Below are 16,143 nucleotides of genomic sequence, written 5' to 3'. Positions count from 1 at the left end.
TTTGCTGGTACAATGTAGATTGAAGGAGCATACAGAGAAGGAAAAAAAAGCCTAAATATATTTATGATAAAAGTGCTGCTAGAGGGAGCCCATGTAATTCCCTGAATAGGGTGGTAAAATTGCCATTGGCAAATGAAACACAGAGAAATGGTTCTTTTAATAATTCTTTACCATTTTACTGTTCTTCCTGCTGGGACTGATAAATGCTTTACTGGCCTGAATGGCATTAACATAATCCCCTCCTTGAAATGTGAGAGCTATTATGATAATTTTCACCCTTATTTCTGTTATTGGGGGGAAAAAGGCTACATGAGTACCAAAACTGATTATTATTTGTGCATTGGGAGCTTAGTCCCAAAAGAAACACAGGAGTGTGAAAAATCTGAGATAATTGTCATTTATACTTTGTTTTCACAGGCTTGGATTTCAGCTATTTGTGCAAACCCAGAGTATCTCAGTGGGGCAGGACTTGCTTGAATACATGTTTCAATGGCTCCAATATATACCCAGTTAGGTTCTAATGTAGTAGTCTTTGGTGTAAATATGTGAGTATAATTGGAAAATGGCATTTTACTGAGAAGGAAGCTGGGTTGGGCTGGATGCAGAGCTTGGAGTTGTGGTAGATCCATGGGGCAAATGGGTTTAAATTCCAAACTTGCTCTACACATTCCTCTGCCTGTATGTGGAAACAGGACTGGGTCCTCCTTCCCAGTCATCTTCATTTTCTCCCTTCTCTAATTCCCAGTTTCTGCCATCAGGGTGAGGGTGGAGATCAGGAGCAGCCCTGGAGCTGGGTTATGAAGGAGTTTCCCACTAGGTGGTAGTGAAGAGAATCGTGTCACACATGGTCACTGCACCTTGTAATTAGGTTTGCAAAGGGGAATCCCACAAGGAGCTGACAAGCAAAAAGCCTGGTGTAGCTCCCAGCTGTACAGTCAGAAGTGGATCTCTTGATTTTGGGGTTTTTTCCTTCCTTTTCTGCTCCTGTCCATGCTATTTGTTCCTTCCTGAACAAAGCATGGCTGACAACTCTACTGTCGTGTCCTTTCCTGAAGGGTGAAGTGTCTACATGAAGCTCCTCTGGTTCTTTCCACCTCCATTGCAGCAGAAGCAAGACATGGTTAGCTAAATGTCATCTGCTGACATTTAAACAATTTGGAGGTGAGGACTCTTTGTAGCCAGTACTTTCATCTGATTTTTTCTCTACCATGCTTGCCTCTGGGAGCTGCCCTTCCAAATACAAAAATAATTTTAAAAATGGTTTTGTTTGCTGCTAGTTCTGAAATACCTTGACACGTCTAAGTAAAGCATCAGTCTACATCAAAGGTTCCAGGCAGAACAGGTACTCTGGGAGGACTATGTAATGTCACAGTAAACTGTCACTGAAAGTCAGACTAAAGCTCTCTTGTAGGTCCAAAGAGAGACTGTACAAAAGATACACTGAGAAAATTATCTGAGGAATGCAAGCAGTGCTCCAGTTTGCAGTTGAGAGTAGATGCTGGGTCTGCAGGGAGGAATAAATTTCTCCTGTGGATTCATCCCACTGCTATCCTGTAATGATAGAGCAAGCTTGCAAAATCATTTAATAGTCTAGTCACAAAGCCTGAGATGCTGGAAAGAAATTATACTTTAATTGCTCATCAGCTATAAATCATTTGTGCCAAATTAATGTGCTGGAAATTTTGCAAGACTGAGAAACTGGAAGCTATTTCAATATGAACACAAAGCAGGGATATTGTGTCATAGATACCAATATCAGTTTTACATCCTTTTTCTCAGCAAAAAGAAAATTAGGAAAGGCTCTTTAGTATCAAGACAAGGCTGAAAACTGATTTATCTTACCCTGCATTGATTTAAAAGGACTGAGAGGTACTTTTTAATTCTTATATTTACTCTGTTATCATCAATGAAAATGGTAGCACCAACAGGCATTCCAGGCATTCAGGTTTGCACCACAGTAGAGTGAGGATTCCAAATTATTTATTTATTATCTAAGCATTTCTGCAGGTCTTTCTGCTGTACTGAGGAGAGCAAAAGCAAGGAACTTATCCATTGTGCAAATCCTACCCAAAGCATGAGATTTTTGGTTTTTTTAGCCAGGGGATATGTGGATGTGGGAACACCAGAGTTTCTCCCCAAACTCTCAGGGTGTTTTTCCCCCCAAGCAGGGCAGGAAGTTTCTCCAGCTGGGAGGAAAGTTGAGCATTCCCAACCCCCTGATCCCTGCAGCACCCCCAGGTGCCAGGACTGAGCCCAGCAGGGATCTGTGACCCCCTCGGGCACTTGGAGCCTTTCCACCTCTCAGCTGATAAATCCGATTCTGCAGCAGATTTAGAAGTGGGTGAAGTGCTGATTATGTGGGGAGCTCTAAGGTCATTCCTGTCCACAAGGCCCAAGGGCTGGGAAGACACTGAGGGTTTGGATGCTGAAGTGACACAACCTGCATCACTTGTTTTGAAAGCAAAAAGAGACAGGGGGAGAAACCCTCAGAGTCCAGCACCATCTTAATAAAAGCCTTGTTTAACTGGAGCACAGGAGTCCCAGCCCTTCCCTCCACCAGAACCAAGTGCATCTGTGTTGCACATGCAGCATCTTCCTGCTGCAGCTCCCCAAAATTTCAGGTTTTTTTGCAGTTTCCTGTGTATTGACTGATGAGCTGAGCTAGCAGGGATGACCTGCCCAGCATTACACAGCAACTGGTGACACAACAAAGATGATCAGAGACGTTCCTTACTTGAAATCCTCTGTCATGACCACACACCTGCCTAAGGTTTTCCCATTCGAGAGAATAAATGAGATAGACAACATGAAAATACTTTATTCAATCCACTAATAGGAAGAAACAAAAGTGTGGTTCCAAATTTCAGAGGCATCTGGCATCCCTGTAGATGCAATGAGAATGTCCCAATGTCCCATTAGTTTTTGGAAGATTTAAATACAATTCAATCAAGGCACAGAGTTTCTTCATACTTGTTTTTAAAACAAATACCTATTTTTACCAGCCCCTGGCATTTATTCTTCTATTTATATTTAATGCAGTTACATCACCTCTAGCTGTATGTTCAGCCTGGCAGTTCTGAAAGGGACAATGAGTGGGAATGCACAGCTGGACTGGAACAATTGATCCAAGCTCTGCAAAGCCCCACTTGCACAAAATTGCTGCAAGTGAACTCCCAGGAGGTAAATAAGGATTACTCACGTGAGCAAACCCTGCAAAAAGCACTGGTCCTGCATTTTGCAGAAACACAACGAAGGGCTGAGGGTTTGGCAGCAGAAACCACACCAATATCAACGCAGCAGTTTCTCTGCCCGAGACTCGCACAGCTTTAATATCAGCCTGGTGATAAAATGAAGCCCATGATTTTTATTTGGTCAAAGTATCTGGAATATTATTTTCCTTCCATTAAAAATAAACCACCAACATTTGAGAATTTGATCCTATTGATATTCCTTGGTTTCAAAGATTCAAAAATACAGCAATCTCTAGGAACACCTGTGCGTGTGCTGCATTAACAGCGCGGTTAGGAATTATTTTAGCTGAACGGTGCACTCACCGCCCAGCCCGCGCCACAGCGCTCTCCGGGGCTGCTGCGGGCCGGGGAAAGCAGCGCCGTGAGGGGCAGCGGGGGCAGCTCTGAGCGCCCCGGGGGCACGGTCCGAGCCGGCCGCGCTCGCCCTGCCCGGCACCCCGAAAAACGGGGGAGCTGCCCCGCTGCGGGAAAGGAGCTGCTGGCTCGGAATTCACGGCTGCTCACCGGAGCCACCCAGCCCCAAAACCCTCCTGCAGCCCGCGCTGCTTTTCAGCCGGAGGAAGCTCCGTCCGCCCCCCTCTCTCCCAGCCCCTCTCTCGGCGCGGTGTCCGCGGCGATCCCGCCCGCCCGGGGGCCGATCCCGAGCAGCGGCGCGGCCGGGCCCGATAACCAGCACCGCCCGCCGCCTCCCCGCGCCCCACAGCGCCTGCGCGCGGCCGGCGGCGGCGGCACGTGAAGGTGTTGTGGGCACGTGACCCCGCGCGCCGCTCGGGCCCCGCCCCTCGGCGCGGCTCCGCCCCCGCCGTGCGCGAGCGCGGGCACGCGGCGCGGCCTGGCCCGGCCGCCCGGTGCCACCGCCTCCCGCCCCCGCCCCGCCCCGCGCCGTCGCCGCCGCCGCCGCCGCCGCCCCGCCGGCCATGAGGCCCCGCCGGCGCCCTAGCGCGGCCCCGCGTCGCGGCTGCTGAGCCTCTGCCCGCCCCGCCGCCAACATCGCCCTTCCCGCCCGCGCGGGGACCCCCCCTCGGCTCCCCTCCCTCCTCGCAGCCGCCGCCATGTTGGGCCGGGAGCCGCAGCGGGGCCGCCACTGAGCCCCGGAGCCTGCGAGGAGGAGGCGGAGGAGGAGGCGGAGGAGGAGCCCGGGCCCGGCCGCCCCGCAGAGCCCAGCGCCGGCCGCCCAGCCGCAGCCATGGCGGAGCAGACCTACTCCTGGTGAGCCGCGGGGCCGAGGCCGCGGGAGGGTCCGAGCCGGGCGGGCCGCGCCGAGCGCAGCCCCACGCGGGGCCGGTGTCCCGGGCGGGGGGACCGGCGGGGGGGCTGCGGCGGGGACCGGGGCGGGAAGGAGCGCGCTGGTGGAGGGGCTGCGGGCTGAGGGCTCGGCGCGGCTCAGGAGGAGGGATTAGGGGAGAGGAGGAGGGACGGGGCGGCCGCGCTGTGCGGTTCCCCCCCCGCCGGCACCGGGCAGCAGGAGAGGATCGGCGGCGGCATTGGCGGGGCTGTCACCCCCGGTCCTGTCCTGTGCTGTCCCGGAGGGCTCCTGCGAGCTGATCCCTGCACGCCCGATCCGCCGGGCCTGGACAGGGACAGGAGCTCGTTCAGGGCTGTGAGGCTGCAGGTCACCTCTGCCTGAAGGGAGATTTATGCCAGCGCAGGCTGGGGAGTCGGTGCCTGTGCGTATGTGTGTGTGTGTCTGTCTGTCTGTCTCTGTGTGTGCGTGTGTGTGTCTGTGTCTCTGTGTGTGTGTTTTCACCTAGCGACAATAGGCTTGGTCCCTGTACAGGAAATAGAACGGCGAGGAAGAGACCAGTTCCTGTGGAAAGACACGAAGTGTAGCAAATGAGAGGGCATTTTTTTCTGTGTCCTGACACTGTCTCGGCCCTAGCCGGCGGTGGATAAAGGAGACGGGGTGCAGTTTCTTCCTATAAATGTGGGGGTTTTGTTCTCTTGTGGATCACAGCCAAAATACCTCAAATAATTTACCTGCACATCATCTCTATTGACCTGACCACTCCAGCAATTTATTGTGATATTCTCACTGCATTTTAAATCCAGTGATGTCATCCAGGGTCGTTTCTTGGATTTTTTTGAAAAAAGTTACTTGCTTTGAAATAAGTCCCTTATTAAAAATGGAATTAAATCTAAGTTTTTGACCTTGGTGTGTGCTGGATGTGTGGAAGGGCTTGAGCATGAAACAAACATCCCAGTTCTGAATGGTCCCATTACTTTTCAAAGCTTGGAACCCAGTGGGGATTTCTGTTCTGCCACATGTTGAGACTGGCAGCTCCTTCTTCCCTCTCCTGTCTCTTCTTTGTCGAGAACCAACATTTGTATTGGTGTTCTGCTTTTTAGATGTTGTTATTTTGTTTCACAAGCTCAGTCCAGGCAGTGGTCTGGTCTGCTTTAAAATAGCAGTGAAAAGACATCTCTTCTGACTTCAAAGATCATTTACATATTGACACAGTAAATGAATATTGGTACAGATTTAGGCAGTTTAATGTAGTTCATTTAAATGTGTCTTAGTGTGTTTTAATTGCAGTATAAAACGATAAATTCATAAACTCTTGGATTTGTCAGCTTTCTGGAAAGAAGTAAATGAAACAAAATGTCACTTATACATTATTTTAATCTTAACTCATTTGCTGTTCTGAATGAGTGGTTTTGCCACAGTAATAGTCTAAAGGGAGGATATTTAACAGAGGCTGAGAGAAGGATTTGCTCTTCTGAAATGACAATTTCATTCCTCTGTGTATTTTAAGGGAATGAAATTGTCATTTAAGGTCTTCACTGTGCTCGGTGGATCTGAAGAATGGAAGTTTTTACAGTACTGAGGTTGTAGCAGAATGAGGACATGATGTGTCTTTAAACCCTATAATTTTAGGGCTGTGTTCTCCACGGCATCCTCATGGACCTGAGGTTTCTGTCACTTTGCATTTTTACCTGTGCTCAGTCTTGCCTGGGAGCTGTGGGAGCAGTGGACAGAGCAAAAATCCAATTTCAGCCGTGCTCTCCTCTCTGTGGGCATTTCATTACTTACACTTCTAACAACAATCTTGCCTTGGTTTATTTACAGTTGTGATGATGCAGCTCAGTGTAAAATTGGCCAGTGCTTTAGCACTTTTAGGACAGACAAATGTGCATTTTGTCAGCTGGGGAGGCTGGTGCAGCAGGGCTGTGCCCAGGAGCTCTTTTGGAAGTTGGCTGATCCCATCCTGTCCATTTGCCAGAGCTGCAGCTTTCCAAGAACAGGTGTGTGGTGTGCTGTAGTGTCCAGCTGCTGTACCCACACCTTGTGTCACATCTGGAAATGCCTCATCTGGCATTCAGAACAACCCTTTCATGCCCCTGCCTCTGCAGGGGTGTAAATTGGTTCCCAGCTGCAGGAGCACTTCCCTTTTGTGCAGGTGCACAAGGCTTGGCTCCATCTTTTTGTCCCTAACTGTCTGCATGTGTTGTTGAGCCACTGTACATTCATAAGATATGATAAAAGCTTATTGTGGGCTTGATTTTTTGAAAAAAAAGTCTCAATTGTGTTAGAAGTCCTTTGAAACAAGGTACTTGCCAGCTGTGATTAGTGGGCATGAGCATTGGCAAACATGAAAAACAGGGCTCGTTTCAGTCACTGACATCTTGTTAATGATGTTGTTTTCAAGAGATGAGAACCAATTCTCATATTGCTTTATTTATTGGTTTGTAAATATGAATCTGAGATTTTAAGGTAGGTTTTATATATTTATTTTAAATTCCAAGTGAACTGAATGCAATTACTTTCTTTTATTAAGATACCATAAGCAGGAGAGACTTGGGCTTTTCCCCATCTCTTTCATAGTTTTAAATACATGAGTTATCTTTTGACACTGTTCTGTAAGGAATTTCTTCTGACAACTTCCTTTTTTCTTCAGCAGTGCCCACACCTATAACCATATGTACTTTTATTTAACTTTTTTAGTATCTAAAGTCATCTTGCTGAGCCAGTATTTCAGATAAAGGTGTCTTATCCTGAAAGGAGGCTCTGCTGAGAATTTTGCTGGTGAAGAAGAATACTGTCATCCTGGAAAAACTAATCTTAATGTGAAATGTGGGATAAGTCCCAGATGGAAATACTCTTTCAAAGAATATGGACTTTTTAAAAAGAGAGGGTGTTTGAATCAAATGCTTGTCAGCAGTGAGTAGAGAAACTTTCTTTTGTCAAATTCCTGCAGTAATAAAAGGGAAGGAGAGCTGTGTACAATACTGCTGCATGGCAAGGTTGCTCATGATTTTGTAGATTAAATGAGAGCTAAAATTAGTTTTCTGCAAGTGGAATAGAATGGGAGAGGAAAGAGGTTGTTAAATACCCATTTTCCCCTTGCTTCCTGTGTGTGCTCCAGCGAGGAAATGGAACAGGGGAGTGACAAAAGTTTCTGCTAAACTGAGGAGGGAATAAGCATGGGCAGAGCAGTGTATAAATATATTTATGTATATGTGTGTGTGTGAGATTAGTAAATACCAAGAAATTTATCTTCAGGCACCAAACCGTTGGAAGTGTGACAGCAGATGGGTTTGGAAGCAGCAGGACCTGGATCATTGCTTTGTGAAATACTTGGTCTGTCCTTAATTCCCAGCATTTTGTGGTGATTTTTTTGTGCTGGAGCGTTTGAGAAGGCCCAGCACCATCCCTATCTTGTTTATCTGCAGTTAGTAGGTGTTTAGTGTTTTTCAAGGCCTGATGTAACACCCCCTCCCTTTTTACTGCTGCCCAGGCTGCCAATAGAGATTGCTTTGTTCTTTTTTTTTTTTTTTTTTTTTTTTTGCCCTTTCAATGCACAAAAGATTTTCACAGCTTCCTTCATTGGTGAAGAGCAAAGAAGGGGATTTCTACACCAAAATCAAATGTGTTTTTTTTTTAATATTTCCTTTGCAAGAGTGTTGTATAAGGGTAATAGGGATTGCCATGTGTGCGTGCCCTCTCGGGGTGGTGGTTAGGAGACAGGCTGGGAGGGCAAGCTAAGAACAAAAAAAGAAAGACACTCTATTGAGTCACTAATCTTAAGAACAACTGAACTCCCTGTTAAATGTTATAATCAGTGGGATGATTCTTGTATTAGCCATCAAATGTTTCATGAGTGAACTGGTGATATATTTAGAAGCTTCTCTTCATAATGCAAAGGGTGTGGAAATTAAATCTAATGATGTGTCAGAGTAATCAATAAAACTACTGGGTTTTGGAATAAGTGTAAATGTACAGTGCTGCCTTTGCTCCTGGGAGAATTCAGAGTGGTTGGTGTTAGAAGTCTTTCTGGATTCAGAGGTCTGAGAATTTGCTTTGATTGCAATTAAGCATTTAGCATGCTGCTGCCATGAATTAAAATGCAGTTTCTTCCAGAAGGCTCAGGTGGTGCTTTCAAGTCTTAGTTGGCTGGATTGGATGTGTATGTGGGAGGGCAGGGAGTAAGAGGAGCTGCAGCTTGTTGACAGAACTTGTCAAATACTAGTAAAATAATTTTTTACATTCAAGATTTTTTAACTTGTTTGCTCAGTTTAGCTTGGGAGACCTTAACTGACTAATAAAGGTGTTTTGAGGATGGGAGGCAGTTTACAACAGAAAACAAATAATTCACCTGAATTTTTCAAATATTGCACTTGATAGGCAACAGATTGCAAAGTACATAGATGAAATTCTGTTGTGCTGCTGTCAAAAATCTGTCATGAAATCCTGGCATGCAAATGTGGAGTTTGGCCCTTTGTCTTGCATTTTTCAGGAACTGAAATTACCGGCCACATTCCATTTGAAGGATTGTTAGGAGCTTCCTGAGAACAAGGATGTCATTGTATGAATGTGCATGAGTGTCTAGCATGAGAAAAGTGACTTAAACCTCAGTAAATTGGAGAATATCAGGTTTAGAGTTCATATGTTTGCCTTTCAGGACCAGCCTCACTTCAGTTGCTTGTCCCCCTCCCTGGAGCTTTTGCTGTCTCAGGCTGTGGATCAGTGGGGACAGGGCACTGTCTGCAGCACTGGGTTCAAAGACAAACAGAGCAAAGAGCGTGGGATAGGTAGAAGTTTACAGTGACTTGAATGTACATGTGTAGAGTGACTGATAAGCACAAGGAAAAAATCCCTCCTGTCACTGTTTGCTAATTGTAAGGCTGTATTTACTGCATTAAAAATTCTTTAAGAAAATTTAAAGTTTAGAACAGAAATCAATATTCTCTTGTTGCTGGTGTGCAGTACATCTTTTAATTAAGATTTCTGTCACCTATTTTAATTAAGATTTCTGCATTTAACTTATTCAGGGTACTGTGGTAATAAAAGTTACTGGTTCCTTTAGTTTTACCCAGTGGCTGGAGATCTTGGCTAGGATGCAGGAGATCAGTTCCATCCCCCAGGGCTTCTGGCCTTGCATCTCTCACCTTCTAGGGGAGTGTTCTCATCACCAAACTATGTGTCATTCAGAGGTTGAGCTTTGTGTGTCCACTTAAATCTCTTTCACTTCATATAAAATCCTGTAAATATTTGCTGGGCCAAGAGGCAGACATGCCTTTCTGTCTGGGATTGGCAGAGACCTGGATTCCCTGCCTGGATAAAAACCTGCTTTGGAGGACTGAGGGTTCTGTGGTTTGTGCTTTTCTAGGGATGAAAGGTCGAATTTCCATGAACAGAAGATGACCTGAATGTGATTTCTTGTCACAGGTAAATGAGTGCTTAGGTGTGTGGATCCACCAATATCAATCCTTGTTGTTGTGGTTTGTGTGAGGTTTGATGCAGCTGAGAACATCTCTCTCTTCTGCTGAAGCATAGGATCCAATAAATTGCTTATTTTGTGCACTTTGGGATTTTGGTATGAGTTAAGCAGCCCGATGCTGTTGGAATTTGAGGAATTTTGTGGTGAGCACCAGACAAATTAATTGAGGATATTGAGTTAAGATGTGTTTTGGTGAATACCACCATTTTTAGTACTAGATTTAGTTGCTGAAAACTCAGTCATTTGTCACTGAAACACAATGCCAAAAAATGGGTATTTATGAAAAACTTCCTACAAAAAGTACTTTGAAAAATCTGTCATGCTTTTTGAAATGCAGTGATTTTTATTTATTGAAATTTGAAAGAAGAGCAGAGCAGACTCTGGTATTTTTCAATACCTAAGCTATTTTATATCATTATTTTGATAATTGATGTGCCAACATTGATGGCAGAGGTGCCGTTATCTTTATTGTCCTTTGACATTTTATGATGACACTAAGCATTGTAACATACTCTAAAAGCAAATAATTGGCACAAATTGTTCCGTCAAAACCCTCTAATTTGATTCTGGTGGCATATGAGGGAAGTTTCCATGAAGAACCAAGGGTGGGATTTGTGAAGCAAGTTGTGCCCATTTTCTCTGTGCTGTGCCTGGCTGTGGTGTCAGTGCTGGGCGTTGTGTGGAGCACGAGCTGGACGGGCCCAGGCACTCAGACCCGCTCTGAAGGTGATGATTTAATAAGATTAATGGAGCAGATGTGTCCTTGCAGCACTTGCTGATTCCCTTTCTCTTTAATTCCTCCAAGGGTGCTTGTGCTGATGATCTCTTCTCCTAAATCTTGTGGTGTCTGTGCCTGCAATGCTCTGATCTGCCAGCCCAGGTTCTCCTCCCCTCCTGTGCCTCCCCAGAGCAGCTCAGCTCTCACCATCCATTCAATGTCTCTGTCTGCTGGAACCTCCACGATGACATTATCCCAGAGCTCGTTAATTGTGTCGCTGTGTTGCTGTCATCTTCATTATTAGATTCTGTTGAGTATTTCTTTTTAGGGCCAGCCCCATGCCTCAGGTCTCAGATTCCCTTGGATAGCCTCCATATCTGTGTGTCACATTAAATGGTGTGGTATGGACTGTAGGGCTGTCACAATGTTCTGCTGCCTCTTTGGAGGGAAACTTTGTAACTGGTAACTAACCAAGAAACATTGTTCATATCCTACAGCAACAAGGATTCAAAGTAATGCAGGAAATAAGGCTGAAGGGACTTTTTTTCAGGATGTCAGAAAGGAGATACTTTAAAACCATCACAGCCAGTGTCATAAATAGGGGAGAATGCACTAAGGAGATAATTCTCTACTGTACAGTGTTATCCTTAATATTCCACTGCTGAAGTTGACAATGTAGAAATTGGAGAGATAAAATCATCTTTCAGAGTTTGTATATGGTAGCATTTTCCCTGACCAGTGGAATTGAAAGGGAAATTACACTGTTTGACTCTCAGTTTTTCCTACTGTGACTCCAGGTTTGGATGTTCTTCCTTCACTTCCTGTAGCTCGTTCATAGACTTTTGACCCAAAAACTTCTTTTCCCATGCAGGCAGTATGTAGCCAAAGTCTGGGGAAGGATTCTCTTCAATTTTAATGCCATAACCTTGTTCCTGCAGGAGCTTCCACAGCAAAGGCTGTGTGGGGGAAGCAGGAGGAGACCCAGGGGGTTCCACCCTCTGTTCATACACAGCCTTTAACTTTAGCCAGGAGTTGGCAAGCTTACCTTACTTATTCAAGAAATAGGCTCAATTTCAGTTCATCTCAAAGGAAAAAATAGTTCTGTGCAACATTAACTACTGACTGCTAAAGGTAAGCATCCTGCAGGCCTCTTAGCTGCACTCAGTGCTTCTCTGCTTGCTCAATTTGGAAGTCCAAATTTCCTTCTTCATTCCTATGTACTCTGCTGTTTTTGGACAGAAGTATCTTTAAAAAGTCCTTTTGTTCATCTGACAACTAGCCAGCAGGTGACTTCTAGTAAATTTGAGATGATACATAATTTTAAGTATATTTCAAACTATTTCAGAAGTTTTGAGATCAACAGAAATGTTAAGAATTGATGTGTTTGACTGAATCACAGAAGTCTGGGAGCTCTGCTTATGCTATTTTCTCATTACAGTAGTACTGCAGTACAGTAGTCCTGCAAAAGTAGCAGCTTCATGTCAGAATAGCAAAAACCTGTACGTGTGGATCCATGGTGCAGTGTGGTTTCAGGTGGTACAAAAATCAAGTGATCTCAGCATGTAAATCTGGTGCACATTTCTCTACAGCACAGACACTTTTGCAGAGGGGTTCTCTACGTGGGCTAAGCTAGTAGCAAGTGTATATCCTCAGGATTTATTTTAATTTCAGTCATTACTGGAATAATAAGCCCAGCTGACTCCAGTTGAGATAGCACAGCTTGGACAAGAACCAGGATTACAAAATGTTTGAGCTCTGCAGTAGCACAATTAGCAGGACAGAGGTGAACACAGCAGCTGAATTATGGCTCCACTCAGTTCTGGTGGCTCCTGGCCATCTGACATCTCTTCTGGTCAGACAGCCCAGGCTTAAAACTTGATTTAAATTTATCTGGAAACGTTAGTAGTGGGTAGAAATTCAACAGTGCATTCTGAGTAATTATTGCAGTTAGTTGATACAGATCTATTGGATGTCTAAGACCAAAGCTCAGTGGTGAGTTTTTACACAAAGATGTGACTTTACTAGTGCCACTTTCAGGTTACATTTGTGATTTATCTCTCCATCATCTCTGTCAGACCCTTGTGGCAAGATAAAATAGGTGTAGTGTGACTTAGACTTATTTAGTCAATGGGAAGTCCCTTCTGTGGGTCACTGTTAGCTAAAGGTGAGGTGGGTGCAGCAGCAGGAGGCAGAGGAGCAAACAGAGCTGGCTGATGTGGATTTCTGCAGCCTGCTGAGGTGAGGTGTGTCTCTCTTGCTTTCTAGGTTTGATGGTGCAAGGTCATTCTGGTCCTTTTCAGAAGCTCAGATTGATGGCTGTGTGCTGCAGGAGGGATTATCTGCTCCCTGAACTCTCCTGGAGGTGGCTGATCCTGCACCTTCCCCTGAATAGCTGCTCAGAAAAGTTACCACAAAGGGCTAAAAGCTCTCATGGGGAACATTATGATCTCTGCAGGGTATTGAAGATGAAGAGTAGAATCTAATTAAGCTTTATGGTGAAAATAGTTTAAAGAGTGCTTTTTTCCTCAAGAAAAAGGAAACTTTAAAGCTAAATAGTGAAGAGCTGAACTTTTTTTTCTTTAATTTTCTGCTAAGTTGACTACTTCTAAAGCAGATGCAGCTGTAAGCAGTTACAGCTGGTACAGAACAGAAAGATAAGTCTTTATTATACTTAAGTGCCTTAGAAGAGCCCCAGTGTTAGTATTCCAGCTAGTTATCTTTCTCTTTATTTTTTATATTTTTGCAGATAAAAAAAGCATGCTACCTTAAAGCTGAATCAAAAGATGAAAACAGTGTGCCATAAACCAAAAATATTTCTCTGCAGGGGGCTTTACTGGAAGAAGTTTCATAAGATTTCCAAAACACCCTCTTTAAAGAATGTTCCTACTTTTTGTTGTCACAAGAAAAGCTTCGTAGCTACTTGGGCAAGAGTTTGTTGAAAAGAGTCTCTGTCTGTTCTGCTACCTGTTTTTGCCTGTGGAGCTGCATCAGCTGCCCTGACCCTGGCACTTGGGTGTGTGGATGTTCTGTGCTTCTGCCACAGTTTGTGAGGCAGCATCAGGCCCTGGCCAGTCCAGCTCAGGGCAACTCATGACCTTTTATTTTTATTTTTTTTTTTAATTTGCCTCTCAGTAGGAGGTGGCAAAAGCAGGGTGCCTGTTTTGATGGTCAGTGTTTTGTCTTTTCATGCCAGCTGAATCCCCTTGTGGCTTGGTGCCGTTGTGAGTAGTCAAGTTCATTTCAGAATCTCACCAGCCATCATCTGACACCATGAATTTGTCTTAATACAGGGCCAGCATGATTAAAGCTGCTTAAACGTGGCCAGACAGACTGGTTACTCAGGAGTGTACTTTTACCACTGTCACTGAAGAGTCAGAGTTGGGTGCTGATGGTGTTAACTCATTCTTTTATGGAATGCTGATAAAATCACGTTTCATTCTACCCAGGCAGTGATAAAGTAATCCTGTAAACCCCTCAGCAGCATTCAGAGCTGCTCTTTCTGACAAGGTCATATTGGTCAATTTGGCTTGTTGATTGAAAGGCATGGCTGTTAAATGCTTTGATTAAACTATTAGTTGTTAATTTTATTTTTTTATCTGACTTGTGAATACATTGCTAAAAAGAGTTTGGATTTCTAAGCATGTAATCAATAAATACCAGTCCCAGTGTCAGAGGTATGAGGTGTGGTTTTGGATTGGCTTTAGAGTCAATATAGGTGAGAAAACATCCTGTTTTCTGATTTCTGTGATAAAAACAACCAACCTCTTTCATACTGGAAAGCCCACTATGTCTTGATAACTTAAAAAAAATATCAGTATCATGGTATTCTGCATATTTTTTACTGAAGTACAAGAAGTGCTGTGGAAATTAAACCTCCAAATAAGACTTTTTATATATATTGGGATGGAAGGATGGGTTTTGTCTAGGAAGCAATGCAGTGTTCAGATCAATATCCTCCACACCTGAGGGGACTCTGTAATGTCTTTGTACACTAAGTTTGGGTGGATGTTCTTCCACCAGTTAGAGCAGCTGCTTTTTTTAACCTGTGTAATCTACAAAGGGATGATTGCTAGTTTAGGGAAAAGGTGGAGACCCCGGAGTCTTTGCTATGGTATCTTCTGTTCCAGGTGTTAACCCCTTAGTGCATGTGTGTGTGTGTTAGCCTTTTGTCACACTCATTGCCAAAACCACCTGTGTCTCACAGACAAACCAGCTGTGTGGCTCTAGTACAAGTATTCCTGCTCTTTCTTGCTCTGAACCACTGCTTTTCTTCAGTTGTTGCATTTGCTTTATGAGGAGGCAGTGACTTAGCAAGGAGATGGATTTGCAGCACATTCTGCTGTCAGAGTTCTGCTCTGCATGACCAACTCTGTCACTTAGAAAAAAAATTTATGAATGTGAATAAACCCTTCTTTTATTAGTCCTTGAATGCAGTGAGTATTACACTCCAGATAGTTAGAACAAAGTTAGATGGAAGAATTTCTCTGCTGGTGTGTTGAGAGTGACCAAATCCAGAACTGGGCAGAAGCTCTGTGGTGTCTGGGACAGGTTGTTCTCCTGAACAGCTTTGATTAGAACCCTGTGCCAGATGAGGAGCAGGACTGCAGTGGGAGCCTGGGGATAAAGGATGGAGCTGGTGAAGGTGAAGAAGTTAAGCAGGAATTTGCACAGGCTGTCTTTAGGTAATACTTTGAGAGCAAGTTAGGCCACTCAAGTGTCATCTGTGTGGCTTGAGTGAAACTGTAACATCAGAGAGGATCAACTTCATCTTCTGGTTTTGGCTTCTGGATAAGTGCAAGTGATCAATTATGGTGTCAAGTAGGGGTATTCCTCTGTGTGCTTGTTAGGAAACCTGCTGTACTTTTTGTGTGTGTTCTTTCTGTGTTGCTTCAGATGGAGATACATCCTTTGGTCTGAACTTTTTTGGTTTAGTCTGTTTCCCACCTCTCTGCATGTCAGATTACAGATTTAGTAAGATTTTTGTCATAAATATTGAGGTAGTCCTTTTGCACAGTGTGTTGTTCCCTGTCCAAGCAAAGCCACCAGAACTATTACACATTTGTGTTACAGAGCATTACAGAAAGATGTTCAAGGTGAAGTTGTTGATGAGGTCCTCAGAGGTGACACAGGCTGTGTGTCCTGAGAGGTGACACAGGCTGTCCTGTGTGTGCTGTGCTCAGAGGTGACACAGGCTGTCCTGTGTGTGCTGTGCTCAGAGGTGACACAGGCTGTCCCGTGTGTGCTGCTGGGTTGTTTTTGCTGTTCAGCTGGGGCAGTGGCAGCTCTGGGGTGGAGCAGTGAGCTCAGCTCACACCTTGCAGGTGTCAGACGGGCTGAGCCTGCACAGTCTGTGCTGCTGTGCCCTGCCTCAGGGACAGCCTGAGCACAGCTCTGGGGCTCTTGGCAGAGCACTGCAGGCCAACAAGAATTGCCCTGTCTATCCTGAGAGTTCTCC

The 16,143-nt window shown here is 44.9% G+C and overlaps 1 protein-coding gene across 1 annotated transcript in view; it reads left to right on the top strand.

The window, feature by feature from the left end:
• Nucleotides 1–4,206: 4,206 nt before the first annotated feature.
• Nucleotides 4,207–16,143, top strand: part of SPPL3 (signal peptide peptidase like 3) — a 56,079-nt gene continuing 44,142 nt past the window's right edge. Inside the window, exon 1 of the mRNA XM_058037159.1 lies at nt 4,207–4,460. Within this exon, the coding sequence (XP_057893142.1) occupies nt 4,438–4,460 (23 nt within the window). The 5' untranslated portion in view covers nt 4,207–4,437. The remainder of the gene's footprint in view (nt 4,461–16,143) is intronic.

The sequence above is a fragment of the Melospiza georgiana genome, chromosome 18 (assembly GCF_028018845.1).
Source record: "Melospiza georgiana isolate bMelGeo1 chromosome 18, bMelGeo1.pri, whole genome shotgun sequence".
NCBI lineage: Eukaryota > Metazoa > Chordata > Aves > Passeriformes > Passerellidae > Melospiza > Melospiza georgiana.
This window is presented reverse-complemented; position numbering and strand designations above follow the sequence as displayed.